Source organism: Mastigoproctus giganteus, chromosome 6, assembly GCF_048544385.1.
Source record: "Mastigoproctus giganteus isolate SK-2022 chromosome 6, ASM4854438v1, whole genome shotgun sequence".
In the NCBI taxonomy this organism is placed as follows: Eukaryota; Metazoa; Arthropoda; class Arachnida; order Uropygi; family Thelyphonidae; genus Mastigoproctus; species Mastigoproctus giganteus.
Genome location: NC_143580.1, coordinates 16,927,370 through 16,943,828, shown reverse-complemented (window position 1 = coordinate 16,943,828; position 16,459 = coordinate 16,927,370). Strand labels below are relative to the sequence as shown.

The window sequence follows — 16,459 nt, the reverse complement described above, 5'->3', positions numbered from 1 at the left end:
ATGTGCCTTTGCCAATGTTAATCTTTGTTTTCTCAATACCCATTCTTATTGCAAACTTATCACAACTTTCCTTTAACCTTTATTAAATGATTTCTGCAATCATTTCTCAGAATCTGCCATCAATGACATTATCACTCTCAATCTCAATACCCCCCCCCACCATCTTCACCTCACAAACTTCTCCATCATCTATATTTCCTCTACCAATTCCTCCTCAACCATTTCTTCTAGATATATACAAGTAATGTAAATAGCATGTCACATTTCAGGCACATTAGCAAACAGTACTAATTCATGATCTTCAACACAAAAAAAGATCAAATGTAATAACTTTTATGCACAAAGCGAGAATATTTCATTTCTGCACATCTGCCAGTGCCCCATTCATTCCTCCAACCAGCTCATGACAGCAAACATAATATCCAGGGCTTCAGCTACAATATATGGTATGTGGATAGCCTATATGACATGCATAAATAAATAAATAATTTCTCGATTTCTATTGATCTGATTTTAATGAAATTTGGGATGACTCAATAAATCATGCTGAATGGCCCAAATATAAAATTTCATGAAAAAATTTGGTAGGAGTTGAATTATTAGTGTGGATGGGGGGGGGAAGAAAAAATGGGGGGGGAGAAATAATAATTGCCAGATTTCCACTAATTTGATTTGAATGAAATTTGGGAAGTCTTGAATATTTTTTTTAAAAACCCCAATTACAAAATTGTAGAAGTACTAATAATAAAGTTGTGGTGTGACACCCCTGTCTCACACCTCTTCCTATCTCTACACTTTCAGTGTCGCCTTTGTCCCACCCTATTACTTTCTGTCCCTAATATAATCTAGTAATCATTCTTGTGTCCTTTCATTCCACTCTTATCCTTTCCAGTATGTTTAATATAATTTAGCCTAAACTACCTGATCAAAAGCCCTCTCCAAATCTATAAAATATACACATATCTTTGTTCACTTCCAAGTGTCTTTGTCAACATTCTCATCACATCTATTGATTTCCTTGTTCCCTTCCTGAAATCAAACTATCTTTCTCCCACATTTTCCTTCATCCTTCTATTTAATATTCTTAGCATTATCTTTGCTTATATGGTATCAAACTTAAATAGTTCTAAAATTTTTGCATTCCACTGTATGGCTTTTCTTCATCTTTGGTATCACTACAGTAGTCTTAAAATCTGGCCATTCCCCTTTCTCATACATTAACCTATATAATTCCATGAATTCCCTTAAGCCCACTTCCCTTAGTAACCTTATAAACTTCAGTGGAATTCCATCAATGACTACCACCTTATTTCTCTTCATTTCCTATAGTGCTGTGATTACCTCCTGTTCCACTATGAATGGCCTCAAGCCAACCCAATCCACTATTTCTTTCAAAATAATTCTTAAAAATAATTCTCTTCCTTCCACTCACTTGATCCATATAATTCTCTTATACATTCCAGCATTTCCTCCTTATCCCCTCTCTCTTTCTTAGTACCTTTGCATTCCTCCCCTCTACAACACTGTGACCTCTTTCTCCCCCCCCCCCAAGCTCACATTCCTTACTCTCTCATACATCAAAACAATCTAGATACTCTATCTGTTCCACACTTACAAAACTCATCCCACTATTCTCTCCCCTGCTTTATCTATTACTCATCTAAGCTTATTTGCTAATCTCTCCTATATCTCCGACTGCCATCTTCAGTATTAGCATTTTTTTTTTTTTTTTTGTATTTTTTTTCATTTCCTTCTTTCCTCCATTTCTCCTTTTAACCCATGGTTTCCTAGGTCTTACTCACTGTCTATATCTAATTTCCCCTTCACCTATTTTCTTTATATTGTCTCTTAATCTTACCCATTTATATTTTGTTTATCCATCCTTTAATTTTGCATCCACAATATCCTTCCTTGCTGTTTTTATTCTCTCCATGTTTCATCTTTTTCTCTCTTTGCCCTTCTAATCCATTACAGCTTTAATTCCACCTCCATTATCACAATATTATGTTCAGAATAAATGAGGTGCAACAAAAAAGTTCCAGGATTGGTGCAATAAAAGAACACATGGTGAAGAAGCTCAAAAATTGTTTATTTTTATTCAGAGTAATCACTGCCTGATTGTTGTTGTTTGTTGCTTGGTTTTGAGGAGCATTAGCAACTAAAGCCATATTGCTCCAGGGATATGCGGTGGTCATTCCCTGACCTTTCCGCATCCTCCATATTTGGTGGTCATGGGCTCGAATCCCAGTCTAATCAAGAAGCATGTACTACGCACTGCTGCTCTTGTCACTGCCTGATTGAATGCATTTATTACACCATTATAAAAAGGTTCTGAAAAGAGTCAGCAAAGGTGTCAATAAGATGATATTCAGTTTGGCAATTATTTTTCTTTATATTCTCAACTTCCTGAAATTTCTCTCCTTTGTGGGCAGTTTTCATTTGGGAAAGAGGAAGGAGTTTGCTAGTGTTAGATCAGGAGAGTAGGGTGGATAGTCGATATGCCATATTTCATCAGAAATGTCTTCACGAGTACAGAATGGGGGGGGGAGTTGTTGTTATTTATTTATTTATTTAGGAGCATTAGCAACTAAAGCCATATTGCTCTGGGGATATGTGGTGGTCATTCCTTGAACTTTCCGCATTCTCCGTATTTGGTGGTCATGGGCTGGAACCCCGGTCTAATCAAGAAGCGTGTAATACGCACTGCTGCTCCTGCCTACCTGGCTACGGAGGTGCCATGGGGGTTGGGGGGAGCACTGTCATGCAACAAGAATCAGTTGACTTTCTCTCAAAATTGCAGCCTCACCTGGAAAATGCATTTCAACAGTCTTTGAAGCACCCATATTTAGAACGTGGCACTGAATCTCTTCCCCAATTAAATTCTTTGTGAATCACACCCTGATTGTCGAAAAAAAACATGATCGTATTGTCTTGATCCTGGACTTCCGTAAATTAAACTTTTTGGGCTTTGGTGATAAGTATGAAGTCCACTGAATGCTCTGACACTTTGTCTTTGGGTCGTATTGAAATGCTCAACACTTGCCTCCAGTAACAATACAGTCAAGGAAATTAGGATTTTCTTGGCAAGTGTAGATGAAGTCTTCGCATGATGACACCCTTCATTGCTTCTGCTCATCCATGAGGATATGTGGCACAAATTTTGCACAGACCTTTCTTTTCCCTAAATCTTCATGCAGAATAGTCTCTTTATTCATATCCAACTCATCCCCCATCATTCTGAGGGTCAAACAATCACTTGCCACAATTTCCAAAACTTTTGCAACTCACATTTATCATAAATATCCTCACATCCATCTTTGAACCATTTATACCATTCAAACACACTGGTATGACAATGTTTCATCACCATAAACAGTTTTTAACATTTCATATCTTTAACATTTCGTATGTTATGTTGCAGATTTTCCCAGCTAAAAGATAAATTTGATATTCATTCATTGCTCTAATGCACAATTGTGACATGGAACATTAATGCTACCAACAAAACTAGTTGTTACTTGCAACCTGTCAGCCTACTGGACAATATGTACCATCTGTTTGAGGTACAACGTACCACTTCCATTCCACACAACAGCAAGAGTCTGAACTTTATTGCCACACTTCTTGTGTACACTTGTACTGTTATGCCTTTTGGTTCTGCATCCAATTTTACAACCATCAATCTATCCTATCTGTTCCACACTTATAGATATCTACTTACTCAAAACCATTCCTACTCCCTTCTTACTCTCATTATTTCCAAAATATATAACCCTTACACCATCACTTCTAAAAGTTCTCCTTTCTCTTTCCATTTTGTCTCACAAAACCCCACAACATCTATTTTACCTAGTTCCTTTTCCTGTTTCAAATTCTCTACTTTGCCCATCCTATTCACTGTCCTAACATTCCAGCTACCCCTTTCTCCTTATCCTCTCCCTATATTTACATCTCAAAAGTTTTGCTGTTCAACCTGGAGCCCCATGAATTTCCTCTGACATGCCTATCATCTAGGCTCAGTGCAAGATCTCAAAACTCTTGAATCTGTGCCATATCTATAAATAAAATAGTAATGGTGGTGGTTTCCCATTACCTTCCCCAACTGTCCACAATTTGGGTAAAACAAGAGAGAGAGAGAGAGAGAGAGAGAGAGAGAGAGAGAGAGAGAGAGAGAGAGAGAGAGAGAGAGCTCTTGCTACAAAAATAAAAAACAGGTAAAAAACAAGAGAAGTGAAAGGGAATCATCGATCAAGAAGCAGAAGAACTATGTCCAATTAAGGACCCCAGATATGCCAGACCCACATCTACCAGATGTGAGCCCCTGAAGACTTCGTTGAATTATCAAAGTGCTATTTGTGGCAGCTCAAACTCATCTGCATAAATAATTTCAAATTGAAAGCTGTCCAGCTTTTGGGCATCATTAAGATGTATTAAAACCAATGTCTCACTAATGTTTTATAATAATCTAGTGATAAAAGGTTTCTGATTTATATTTCTAATATAAATCAGAAAATAATTTTATTCAATGATAAATGTTTACATTATTAATATTCTTCAGTATAATTTCCTTCTATGATCACATCTTGTTCTGTGGCATCTACCACTGATCAAAAAATTTTTGAAAGCCTTCTTCCGTGAATGCTTTTAGGTGGTATGTTGTGTGTTTGCATTTCTTGAATAAACTCAAGTCATTTTTCTTTCATGTCCTATTTTAATTTTGGGAATAACCAAAAGTTATATGGTGCTAAATCAGACAAATAGATTGTGCAGCACAACGGGAATGTTTTAATTAGTCAAAATTTCCAAATTTCATAATTTTCAGTACCTGCAACAAATGAGAAAAACCAGTATTCTTTCAAAGCAGATCTGCACTAGAATGGCAAGTAACAACAAATTAAAACTTGGTGTGAGCATGTTCAAAAGTTTTTGAATATCCTACTCACAATCATTTAGCTACAACTTTGCATTCAAGAATTATAAGATTATTCACCAACATCTTGATTAAGCCTTGCATAACCTCTTCAGTCAATAAATAAAAAGTTCCAAATCTTTAAATTTATCACATGTAATAAATTTTATAAAGTATATACAAAGTTATTTCAAGATACTGTTTACTAAAATTCCACACAAGACATTTAAAAAATTTGTTATATATTGCTAGATCAACTCAGATAAGGTAAGTATAAAAAATTAATGTCAACTAATAAAACTTTTTTTTTACCACTGAAAACAAGGCATGGTAAAGAAAGTAAAGCTTCAGAATAATAATAAAACTGAATTAATGATAAAATAATAATAAAACTTCGGATTTATTAAGTATCTATGGAAAGTAGTAATTATAAAGGCAGCCAAATAATAGAGTATAATGTATCCTATTATTGATCGTCCTTATTAGCTAGAAAGAATATTAATTCACAAAATTCAATGAATTTTTAAAAATATTTCAAATACATGAAGTAGCCAAACTTCTTTCATAAGTAAAGAAATTATCAATTCATTAAGTGTTATAATTTTAAGTGTTCTTGAACTTATAAAAAAAATAAATAAATAGGTATCAGTGTGTCTTATAACTAAAGTGAGAGAAGATTTATAAGCATAAAAAATGCCAAAATATGCTTTAATAATTTTGTAAATATTGCAACATAACTGCAATAATTATATATATATGTAATTATACAATGTATATATTTAACACACACTTGTTGCAACAATAATTAAAACAAAGGAAGTAAACAATCTTACAAATATAATTAAATTCACGTGTTAGCATTACAACACAAAACACACTTTTCTATAAGTTTCCAAAAATGAAGTTGTGCATTTTTTATCATCATCATCATCATCATGAACTTGGTCCGACTTAGGTCTTTTAAGACCTGTTCCGTTGTAGCTCTTGTAGGTGGTCTTGATCTCGCCATCGTTGTCTTGGTCGACCAACATCTCTCTTGCCTGTAGGTTTGTAGTTACAGGCTAATTTTGGGATCTGGTCTGGGTTCATTCTTTCTATGTGGCTGATCCATTTTTCCTGATACCATTTTATGTCATTTATTATGGTATCTACTTTTAATTTCTTGCAGATTTCTTTGGTGGTCTAGTCTTGCAAAGCCTAATAATGGTCTTAAAAATCTCATTTGTGCTGCTTCTAGTTTGTGTGCATATTTCTTATTTATGACCCAAGTCTCACAGCTGTGGAAGAGGGCTGGTTTTGAAGTGACGTTGTGCAGTCATAATTTTGTTTCAGTTGTCATTTGTTTTCCGAAGTGGCGTTTAATCGTTCCATTCATTTTATTATATTTTTGTAGTTTAGAGTGGATGTCTTTCCCTTCATCTGATATTAAATTTCTCAAATAGGTGAAGTCAGACATTTGTTCTATTATTTTATCATCAATAACAATTTTGACTCTTTGTATGTTTTTTCCACATAATCCCATTGATTTTGTTTTTGAGGTGGAGATTTTCATCTCGTACGTTTTACCTATTTTATTCAGTTCATTTGCTGCTATCTGTAGTTCATCTTCGGATTTTGCAATTATAACTTGATCATCAGCATATAATATAGTTTGGATTTTATTCCTGTTGTTCAACTGTATTCCATTGTTAATTGTTTGTTTCCATTCTTTAAGAATTTTATTGATGTAGATATTAAATAAATGGTGATAGTCCACATCCTTGTTTCACTCCTTTATTGGTGTTAATTGGGTCTGATAGTTGGCCATTAGAATATTTTATACAGACTTTTGAGTTTTTATATAGGCTTTGGATCGCTTTCCGGAGTTGGGTTGGGATATTTTCTTCACGTAGAATCTGCCAAAGTTTTTCCAGGTTTACATTGTCATATGCTTTTTCATAATCAATAAAGAGCAGAAATGTTGGTAGATTTAATTCTCTTCTTTTCTCCAAAATTTGTTGTAGTGAGAAAATGGCATCTATTGTGCTTCTCCCTTTTCTGAACCCACATTGTTCTTCTGCTAAGAATTGTTCACTGTATTTATTAAGTTTATTCTTTAGTATATTAGAGTATAGCTTTGCAGCAGTTGACAGCAGTGTTATCCCTCTGTAGTTGTTAGGGTTATTTCTGGGGGCTTTTTTGTGTAAATTCATTACTATTCCTGTTTCCCAATCTTTGGGTATCTGTTGCTTATGCCATATGATGTTAAATAATTTTAGTAGTGCATTTTTTAGTAAGTCGCCCCCATATTTAAATAGTTCCACATTCAAATTGTCTATGCCTGGGCTTTTTCAGTTTTTTGTAATATTAACTCTAGTTCTTCCACTGTTATATTTTCTTATCTTTGGTTATCACAGATTCATCTTCCAATTCTCTAGTGCCTGGGTTATACCATAGTTTGGAACAGTGTTGCTTCCATTCTGCTTGGGAGATGGAGTTGGTTTTTATTTGATCATTTGTGTCTAGTTGTAATTTCTTAAAAATTTTAAAACCGCTTCTCTGTGGGCCCGTGATATCACATTCTAAAGATTTAACAAATTTATCCCAGTCACCTCGTCGGATTCTTCTGGTCAGTTTTCTGACTTCTGCTCTAAGCTTTTTATATTTTATGTGTAGATGTAGGTCTTTAGTTTGTAGGAACAGTTTATAGGTCTTTTTTTTTTTCTCATTGATTGTTTGTTTCAATTCTTCATTCCAAGTTCTTAGCCAGTTTTTATTTTTTATAGGTTTAGATCCAAGACTTTCTTCAGCAGCTCCCAGAATTGATTTTTTCATGTTTGACCAGATTTCCTCAACATTATGACTTTCATCTGATTTGAGTTTATCTTTCAATCGACTTTCATACAGGAATTTAGTGCTTTCGTCTTCCAACAAATGTATTTTTAATTTCTTAGTAGTTTTTGTTGGTATTTTCTTCTTTTTATTAAGATAATTTCTTTTTATTTTGAAAGTGCTTTCTACTAGGTAGTGATCACTGTCAATTTCACTGCCTCTGAATACTCTAGTGTCTCTAATTTTGTCATTTAAATTTTCATTAATGATAATATAATCTATTATAGATTCCCATGTGAATGTTGTGCCTTTTTATCACGGAGAATTAGTTTATAAGTGGAAAAAGATGTTTTAACATTAACAGCTATAGTCAGACCATATGCACTAGTGCCATACAGATATTTGCTGGGTGACACTTTCTGAAATAGAATTGATGGAAATGACCTTCATTCTTTCTTGCAATTTATTTTAACATTCGGCTGTTGCTGATAGTAGGTTTTTGTAAATAGTTTTCATAGCTACTAAAGAATCATGTAAATAAGCATACTGACTAAACAGGAAAAACAGGTGTGATTAATAGCTAGCTTTTTATTAACATCTGAATATGATATTGCCTTATGGATATATGTAATACAAACATTACAAGATGAAGAACATCATCCATGATATCACTAAAGTTCTCATGATGAAACAGTAGCTTCAGGTGAACTACCCCAGCTGGAGAAAAACTGAAGTGGTAGAACATCAAGCAAAATTTTTATATTGTTCCATACACAGAGGAAACTTTAGAAATGCTTCCCCCCCAACAGACAAATCAAATTATTCACATGAACATGATTCACGAAATGTATCATGCATGAAATTAACTAATTAACACTTTTTCATCATTTCTGCCATTATGCTTTCAAATTTAAAAAAAAAAAAAAACCTGTTTCATGTTTGTTCTTTTTCAGTATTTTGTATAAAGACAAACATGTTTTCAAAAGAAAAACCATGATTTCATATTTGTTCTTTTTCAGAATTTTGCATAAAAATATATAAAAATAAACAAGTCTTTATATCATCATCTAAAGGCATGTTTAAAAGTAGAGGTTTAACTGTTTCTTCAACATACAAGCTTCCTGCAATCAGGTTCACTTGACTGTGAAGACCAATAGATTTAAACAGGTCTTTAGATGATGATATAAAGATTACATTGTTCAGTTACAAACAAAACTCACAATTTTTGGATAGCATGAGTTTATCTGGAAACTGGTCACTTAAAGTATATCTCCAGGAATGAGCAGAAAGATGGATTAGATCTACAGTTTTTTTCAACAGTGTGTTGCTACAAATTATGGCCGTAACAAAAAAATATGGAAAAACAAAAAAATTAGGTATGCTTAATTCAAATCAATAGAGACCAGGACATTATCTTTATTCTCTTTCATAGCCTTGTGGATAATGGTGTTTCAAGGGTTGATTCAACTGGAATTTTCAAATAACTCTGTTCACTTTTTCTGAACAAACCTGACAAAATAATTGCATTACCTTTCACTGTTTCCTCTCACCCACAGTCTCAAAAGAGAAGATAAAAGTACTTTTTTTTTTTATCATCCATGATTCAACAATCAAAAGGGATAAAATATGTTGCCAAATAATTCAATTCTTCAAACAAACAGCTGTTTTCATTTTATTTTTGGAAGGAATCTATATGATCAATCAACATTTAAATGTGACCTCTCTCCCTCTAGTAGGTGAAGTTTGAAAAGTTCAAAAATTATATTGCTGTTATGTATTTTATTCAAATTTGCTTTTGATAATAAAATATGCATTGCATATGTGCACTTTCCAAAAATTCTTTCTCCTTATAATATTTAAACAACCAAGAGAAAATTCCAAAACAACAAAAATGTCCAAGTTGTGCAAATGTTAAAGTTCAATGCACAATAAAAAAATAATGCAGGAAATATCTACATTAAAGATTTTCTAATATTAAATAATAATTAACTTGAATTTTAATGTTGTTCAAGTGAAAAATTTTGCTTACATAAAAATCTGTAATGCCTACCTTGAAAAAGTTCTGGTGCTGCATAGGGTGGACTTCCACAGAAGGTATCTAATTTTTGCCCGGGGACAAATTCATTGCTAAACCCAAAATCTGCTATTTTAATGTTCATTTCCCCATCTAACAATAAATTTTCTGCCTGAAATAAATACTGATTATTAATTTGATGAATTGATATAGTGATATAAATAACATTATATCAATAAATATTAATAGGGCAATATTTTGGTTCCTTTTCTTTAGATTATGGAATGATAAAGAATTTTTAAATTACACATATAATTATATTAGTCAACAATATTAGTGCCAAAGCATTAAAAAAATTCATTTCCTTCTCCCTGAAGAATATGAAAATGCCACTCTGGGATGCAATAATCAACATAATCAACTTTACAAATACATGTATGCACGTATTTGTAAAGTTGATTATTACACACCAAAATATAAGCTATACAACTCCTTTGATGTAGAGTCTGACAGAAATACATTGAAAATTTTATAATTTGGTAAAGAATTTGACTTTTGACTATAATTATCAAAAAATCCATAGCTTGCCTATGGTGTTCAAGTGTTCTTGTATGCTGAAGTCAGTTGCAATGGGTTGTTGACATCCTCTCCAGTAGGTTGTAGTGTAAAAAGTATGTCAAAAATATTACATTGATTTTAGTGATTGCATTGTGAATTTTCATATTCAGTCAATATTGTGACAACTTTCATCCTGCATCCATGGTCTCTTCAGAATTGGAAGAATACAGTCACAGAACAATTAAATAACAGAATTTCTCTCTCATTGTTATAGTCTAACTGCTACATGCCTGTTTCAAAAACTTTTCTGTGACTCAAATGAAATGGATATTTTTCTAGTGGACATAGAGTACACCAGGACACACATTTTGTGCTCTCCTTTTTACTAAAGAGTAAATTTTCATTCAGAAAAACAGGATTTATGAAAATGTTGATGCTGGTTATGTAAACCTCACATTATTCTTCAAATAGGCTTCTGGGGTTGGGAAAGTTCTGAACTCATAATAACTGCAATGCAACACACTACACCAACTGTCTATAACTGAAATTTTATTCAAACAACAATAATATAAAACCGGATCAAATTTTGTAAAAATAAAAGTATACAAATAAAATACACTGATTTTAATATAAAAGCGATAAAATGATAGACAAAAATAAAATATGAAGTTACACTACACGGAATTAAAAGCAATAAAAACAGTCGTAGCTTTCAGAGGCGACATCCTCCTTTATCAACAGTAAGACTTAACTGTTACAGTACATCCTTAAATAGCTGCAGGATCACAGCTCACAGCACATGTTATTGTAGGAGCATGGGCATTATCCTCCACACATGCTCGGAAACTAGAAATGGCTCTGGAGCGTACCAGGAGGAACCGTTCACCCCATAAAAGAATTACGTTTTCAAAGAGGGGATGAATATGGACTCCCATCTCTATTAATGGTATATGTTCTGAAGAACAAATCTGCAAGCTCTTGAGTCATTTGCAGTTCCAACATCTTTGCAAACGATCAACTACGACGGCATTGCTTAGAGAAATTTGATGGTTCTCCTTTCCAGAAATGTTCAGCCATGGCAGATTTCACATAATCTAGAGCCTTTATTGCATTAATATGCTCCCCCATACAATCTTTGAACCTACGTTTCATCTCACCAAGATAGCATTCCCCACAGTTAGGGCATTTGATCTCATATATGACCCCACTTGTAACCATCGTGGGTATGGGATCTTTTACCTTTCACACGACTGTGTGCAATCTTCACCCTGGCAGCTGCACACAGCATGTCTGACAGGTACATAATATTCGGGTGATCTTCTGTTAAGCCCAGATAATAAGGAATGTATGTGGTAGCAATGAATAAGAATGCTTCTCTTCATCCATGTTCCACTTCCAGAATACATTTATCCATGATCTTCTGGGGACATTTTCGGAGATCTGCTGTGACACGTTAATCCCCTCCTTTCTATCCTCAGAGGAGCTACAGTGAGACCCAGCCCTATCCAACAAGGCCCTAATAACACTACTCTTATGATTGTCGTGTTATAATGCATATATTGCCCACAGCAGATAGGTTTTCTATATTGTTCTTGTTATTTGGTTTTTAGGAGCATTAGAAACTAAGGCCATATTGCTCCGAGGGGATATGCGGTGGTCATTCCCTTTGCAGAAAGGTGGTCATGACCTTTCTGCATCCTCCGTATTTGGTGGTCATAGGGAGGCGCCGGTTTTCTATATACTCTCATTTTTACTCTGGAGTCATCTCTATAAACCAACACATCAAGAAAAGGGGGGAACCATCTATTTCCACCTCCGAAGTAAACTGAATAAATGGGAAGCAGCTATTATAAGAAAGCTGAGAACCTCGTCCTCTTTCTCTACAACAGAAAATGTATCGTCAACATATCATTTCCATGCACAAACCAAGCATACTCATCAAAAACTTAGACTCTAGCCCCTTCATGGCTAGATTTGCTACAACAGCACTAATTGGAGAGCCCATAGCTGCATCATGAACCTTGAAATAACATAATAGCACTGTTACAAATATCTTCTATGCTCAAGGAAGTCCTATCACTTAAATTGTCATCCCTCTCCAACGACATGCATACGCATTTCGCTCCATGTGCTTAATAGGGATGCAGGTAAATAGAGACACCACATCAAATGATACCAAGGCTTTATATATCTTCATGTATAAAGCCTGAGGGTGTATAAAATGCACAAAGCCTCTACTATCTTTGTAAAGTTTGAACATCCTACAATATTGTAGAGCAGATATCATCTTTTAAGGGCACAAAAGATGATATAGTTGTACACGTTGGCAGTAATGATATTAAGAGTAGGAGACCGGCAAAATTACTTAACAAGTACAGGTCACTGTTGAACAAAAGCCGAGAATCAGGGTTGAATTTGAAAGTGTCTGCAATTCTGCCCAGACACGATAGGAGGGAGTGTATGATGAGAGCCTTGTCGATCAATTCGGCCCTGGAAAGATTGTGCAAGGCTCAAGGGATAGAATTTTTTTCAGCCCAGTCTGTACTTGTTAACAGGAGAAACTGCTTCTACAGGGATGGGATACACTTAAATAGAAAGGGTGCAAGAATATTTGCTGATGCTATCGAGGCAATGTTAGGTGGGTCAGAAAACTGATAGCTTGGAGGGATACAAGGACTAATAGTTTAACAGTAGCTGTAGGCAGAGGTGAAGGTGATTCTTGCACAACTTCTATTAGAATAAGTAGCGACCTGGAGCGAGGGGTGTTGGGGGTTTCAGGGACAGATGGCAGTCATCCTGAAATAGGTGGGTATATGGGATGTGTTAGGGGAATAGGAATAGGAGCATGTATACCAATGCTAGAAGTATAGTAAATAAATTTGATGAATTTGAAGTGTTGGTCAAGACATCAAAGGCGGATATTGCTGGGATAGCAGAGATGTGGTGTCACACAGATATAAGGAATGCAGAACTGGAATTTGGGGAGTACAATGTGTACAGAAAGGATAGACAGGATAGAAAGGGAGGAGGTGTTATGCTGTTAATTAAGAAAAACAAAATCAAAAGAAGTGCACCCAGTTGATATAGATGAACAGTGCACTGTTGAGTCAGTTTGGTGTGACATAAGCACTGCAAAAGCAAAAATAGTGGTAGGAGTTTGTTATAGGCCTAATGACTCGTATGAGTACAATGAACAATTATACAGAGAATTAGAGTGGGCCAGTAAATCAGAATGTCTTATAATGGGGGATTTTAACTTCCCAGATATTGACTAGAACTTGTGGGTTGGTCACTCACACACTAGTAATTTTGTGGATTTATTGGATGATTGTTTTCTGCAGCAGCATGTTTGAGAGGCAACCAGAGAGAGTATTACTCTTGATCTGGTTATCATCAGTGATCACTTGTGTATTAAGAATTTGCAGATAAAGGAACCACTAGGTGGCAGTGATCACACTGTACTGATGTGGGATTTACTTCAAGATATAATTACCATCAGGGGTAAAGGAAAGTGTTTTTGCTTCCATAAAAGTGAGTACAGTGGTCTCAGACAGTTTTTAAATTCTGTACAGTGGGATAAACTGACGATGTTACCAACAGTAAATTCTAAGTGGGAAGCATTCAAGGAATTAATCGAGGATGCTGCTAAAAGTTTCAAACCTATTAAGAAATATTGTTCAAGGTTTAAGCCTAAATGGTCATCAAATGAACTAATGAGACTCATAACAGAGAAGAAAAATGCATGGGATACATATAAATTATCTAGCGACTCAGAAGCCTATGGCAGATATAAGCTAGTCTGTAATCAGGTCACAAAGGAGGTTAGGCAGGCGAAGGCAGATTACGAGAAATCCTTGGCAAAAGATGCTAAGAAAAACAGCAAGGATTTCTTTACTTATATAAACTCTAAAAGGAAGGGGATGAATCTGATTGGTCCACTTGATATGGATGGATCGACTGTTGATGATCCTGCCCAGACAGCAAACAAACTGAATGAGTATTTTGCATCTACATTCACACATGAGGAGTTATTAAGGTTTGGAAATGGCAGAAGGTTATCAAATTGTAGCAGGATACTTAATGATTTTGTAATAACTGAGAGCAAAGTGGAGGAGAAATTGTTGAAGTTAAACATAAGAAAAGCACTTGGGGTGGATGGGATCTATCCAGTTATATTAAAGGAGGCGGCAAAGCAACTAAGCAAACCCTGGCCATAATTATGAGAGCATCCTTGGACTCAGGGGAGGCTCCCACGGACTGGAATGTGCAAATGTATCCCCAATTCACAAAGGGGGATCGAAGGGTGACATGAGTAATTACAGACCAGTTAGTTTAACTTCTGTTCCGGGTAAAATAATGGAGTCACTGGTTAAAGATGCATTGCAGGATCATCTAGACAAGACTGCGGCAATAATTCAGACACAGCATGGGTTTGTTAAGGGAAAGTCTTGTCTGACAAATTTGATAGGATATTATGATGTGGTTACAAAGGAACTGGATGCAAAAAATAATTTTGATATCATTTATTTGGATTTCAGGAAAGCTTTTGACACTGTTGCGTATGAAAGACTATTGTACAAATTGGAGCAGAATGGTATTAAGGGTAAGTTGCTACAATGGATAAAAGGATGGTTAAGTGGGAGAAGACAGAGGGTGGTAATAAATGGGTGCTGCTCTTTGTGGACTAATGTTATTAGTGGAATCCCACAGGGTTCGGTGTTGGATCCACTGTTGTTTTGTATATTTATCAATGATATTGATGAAGGTGTATCAGGCTTAATGTCAAAGTTTGCAGATAATACAAAGGTTGGCAGGGTTGTTAATGACAATAATGGCAGTGTGCTACTGCAACAGGATCTAGATCATTTGGGCAGATGGGCTAAGAAGTGACAACTGAAGTTTAACCTTGACAAATGCAAAGTACTGAGTATGGGTAGAAGTAACCTCAGAGAAATGTACCAACTGTGTGGTACTACACTTAAGGTGGTAGAAAATGAAAAAGACCTGGGAGTAATTGTGCAGGCAGATATGAAGTTTTCTGAGCAATGCAGACAGGCTGCCAGGGCAGGTCATGGGGTTTTGTCAATGATATATAGGAATTTTGCTAGCAGGGAAAAGGAGGTGATTATCCCTCTGTATAAGGCAATGGTCAGGCCACGCCTTGAGTACTGCGTACAGGTCTGGAGGCCTCATTTTAGGAAGGATGTAGATTTACTTGAGCGTGTACAGAGAAGGGCAACAAGATTGGTGAGGGGAATGACGGGATCCTCTTACCAAGAGAGGCTTAAGTTCTGCAAACTGCAGTGGCTGGAGACTAGGCACCTGCGCGGTGATCTGATTGAGGTGTATAAGGCCTTGAATGGGTTGAGCACACTGAATTCTGACGGGAACCTTCCACTTGTTCAGATTACGAACCTAAGGGGTCATGCATAAATTCAAATTAAGAAAAGACAGATGTAGAATAGATGTACGGAAATTTGCCTTTAGCCAGCAGGTGGTTAATTGCTGGAACAAACTTCCATCTGTCGTTGTGGAAGTTGATAGGTTGAATAAATTTAAGGAGGAACTGGACAGGCATTTGGAGGGAATGGTGTGATTTTTTTTTTTTTTTTTTTTTGGCTGTTGCTGCATAAGCTCATACACATGCTTTCTTGCATCACATGCCACTACTACTACTATATGTAATGAATTTAGGTGTAAAGTTTGCATTGGTTGCTCAAAACCCTCCAATAGCAAAAATAGCTATGATTATCAAAAGTGTGGTCATAGCTAATGAAATTCATACTAAAACTTTGGTGATTTTGAGCCAGACTCATGTAGCTCCTCCTAATCTCACCACTATCCAGAGGAAGACTTAGGGAGTTAAGACAGGATGACAGCACTGTTGTTTTACTTGCAGACAAAGGGAGGTCAACTGTGATCTTCAACAAAGTAGATTACCATAAAGTCTTGGAACTATTAAACGATAGGACAACTTATAAGGTGATCCATAGGAATCCCTTGGTAGGACTGTAACGGCAAGTCAACAAAATCCTGCAGGGTTGGTTGAGTGCAGAGTTCTCCAATGACACCTACTGGACACTTCATACCATTGTATGCCAGTGACTAGGTTTTATGGCTTTCCAAAAATTCATAAGGCAAGGGACTCCACTTAGGCGGAATCCCTT

At 35.5% G+C, this 16,459-nt stretch overlaps 1 protein-coding gene across 10 annotated transcripts in view; it reads right to left on the bottom strand.

Moving 5' to 3' along the window:
• The window catches only part of LOC150084011 (serine/threonine-protein kinase MARK1), a 343,303-nt gene that overhangs the window by 169,183 nt on the left and 157,661 nt on the right, over positions 1–16,459 (bottom strand). For all 10 annotated transcript variants that reach the window (XM_090375845.1, XM_090375847.1, XM_090375850.1 and 7 more), the window contains exon 10: positions 9,771–9,906. In XM_090375845.1, the coding sequence (XP_090231971.1) occupies positions 9,771–9,906 (136 nt within the window). The remainder of the gene's footprint in view (positions 1–9,770; positions 9,907–16,459) is intronic.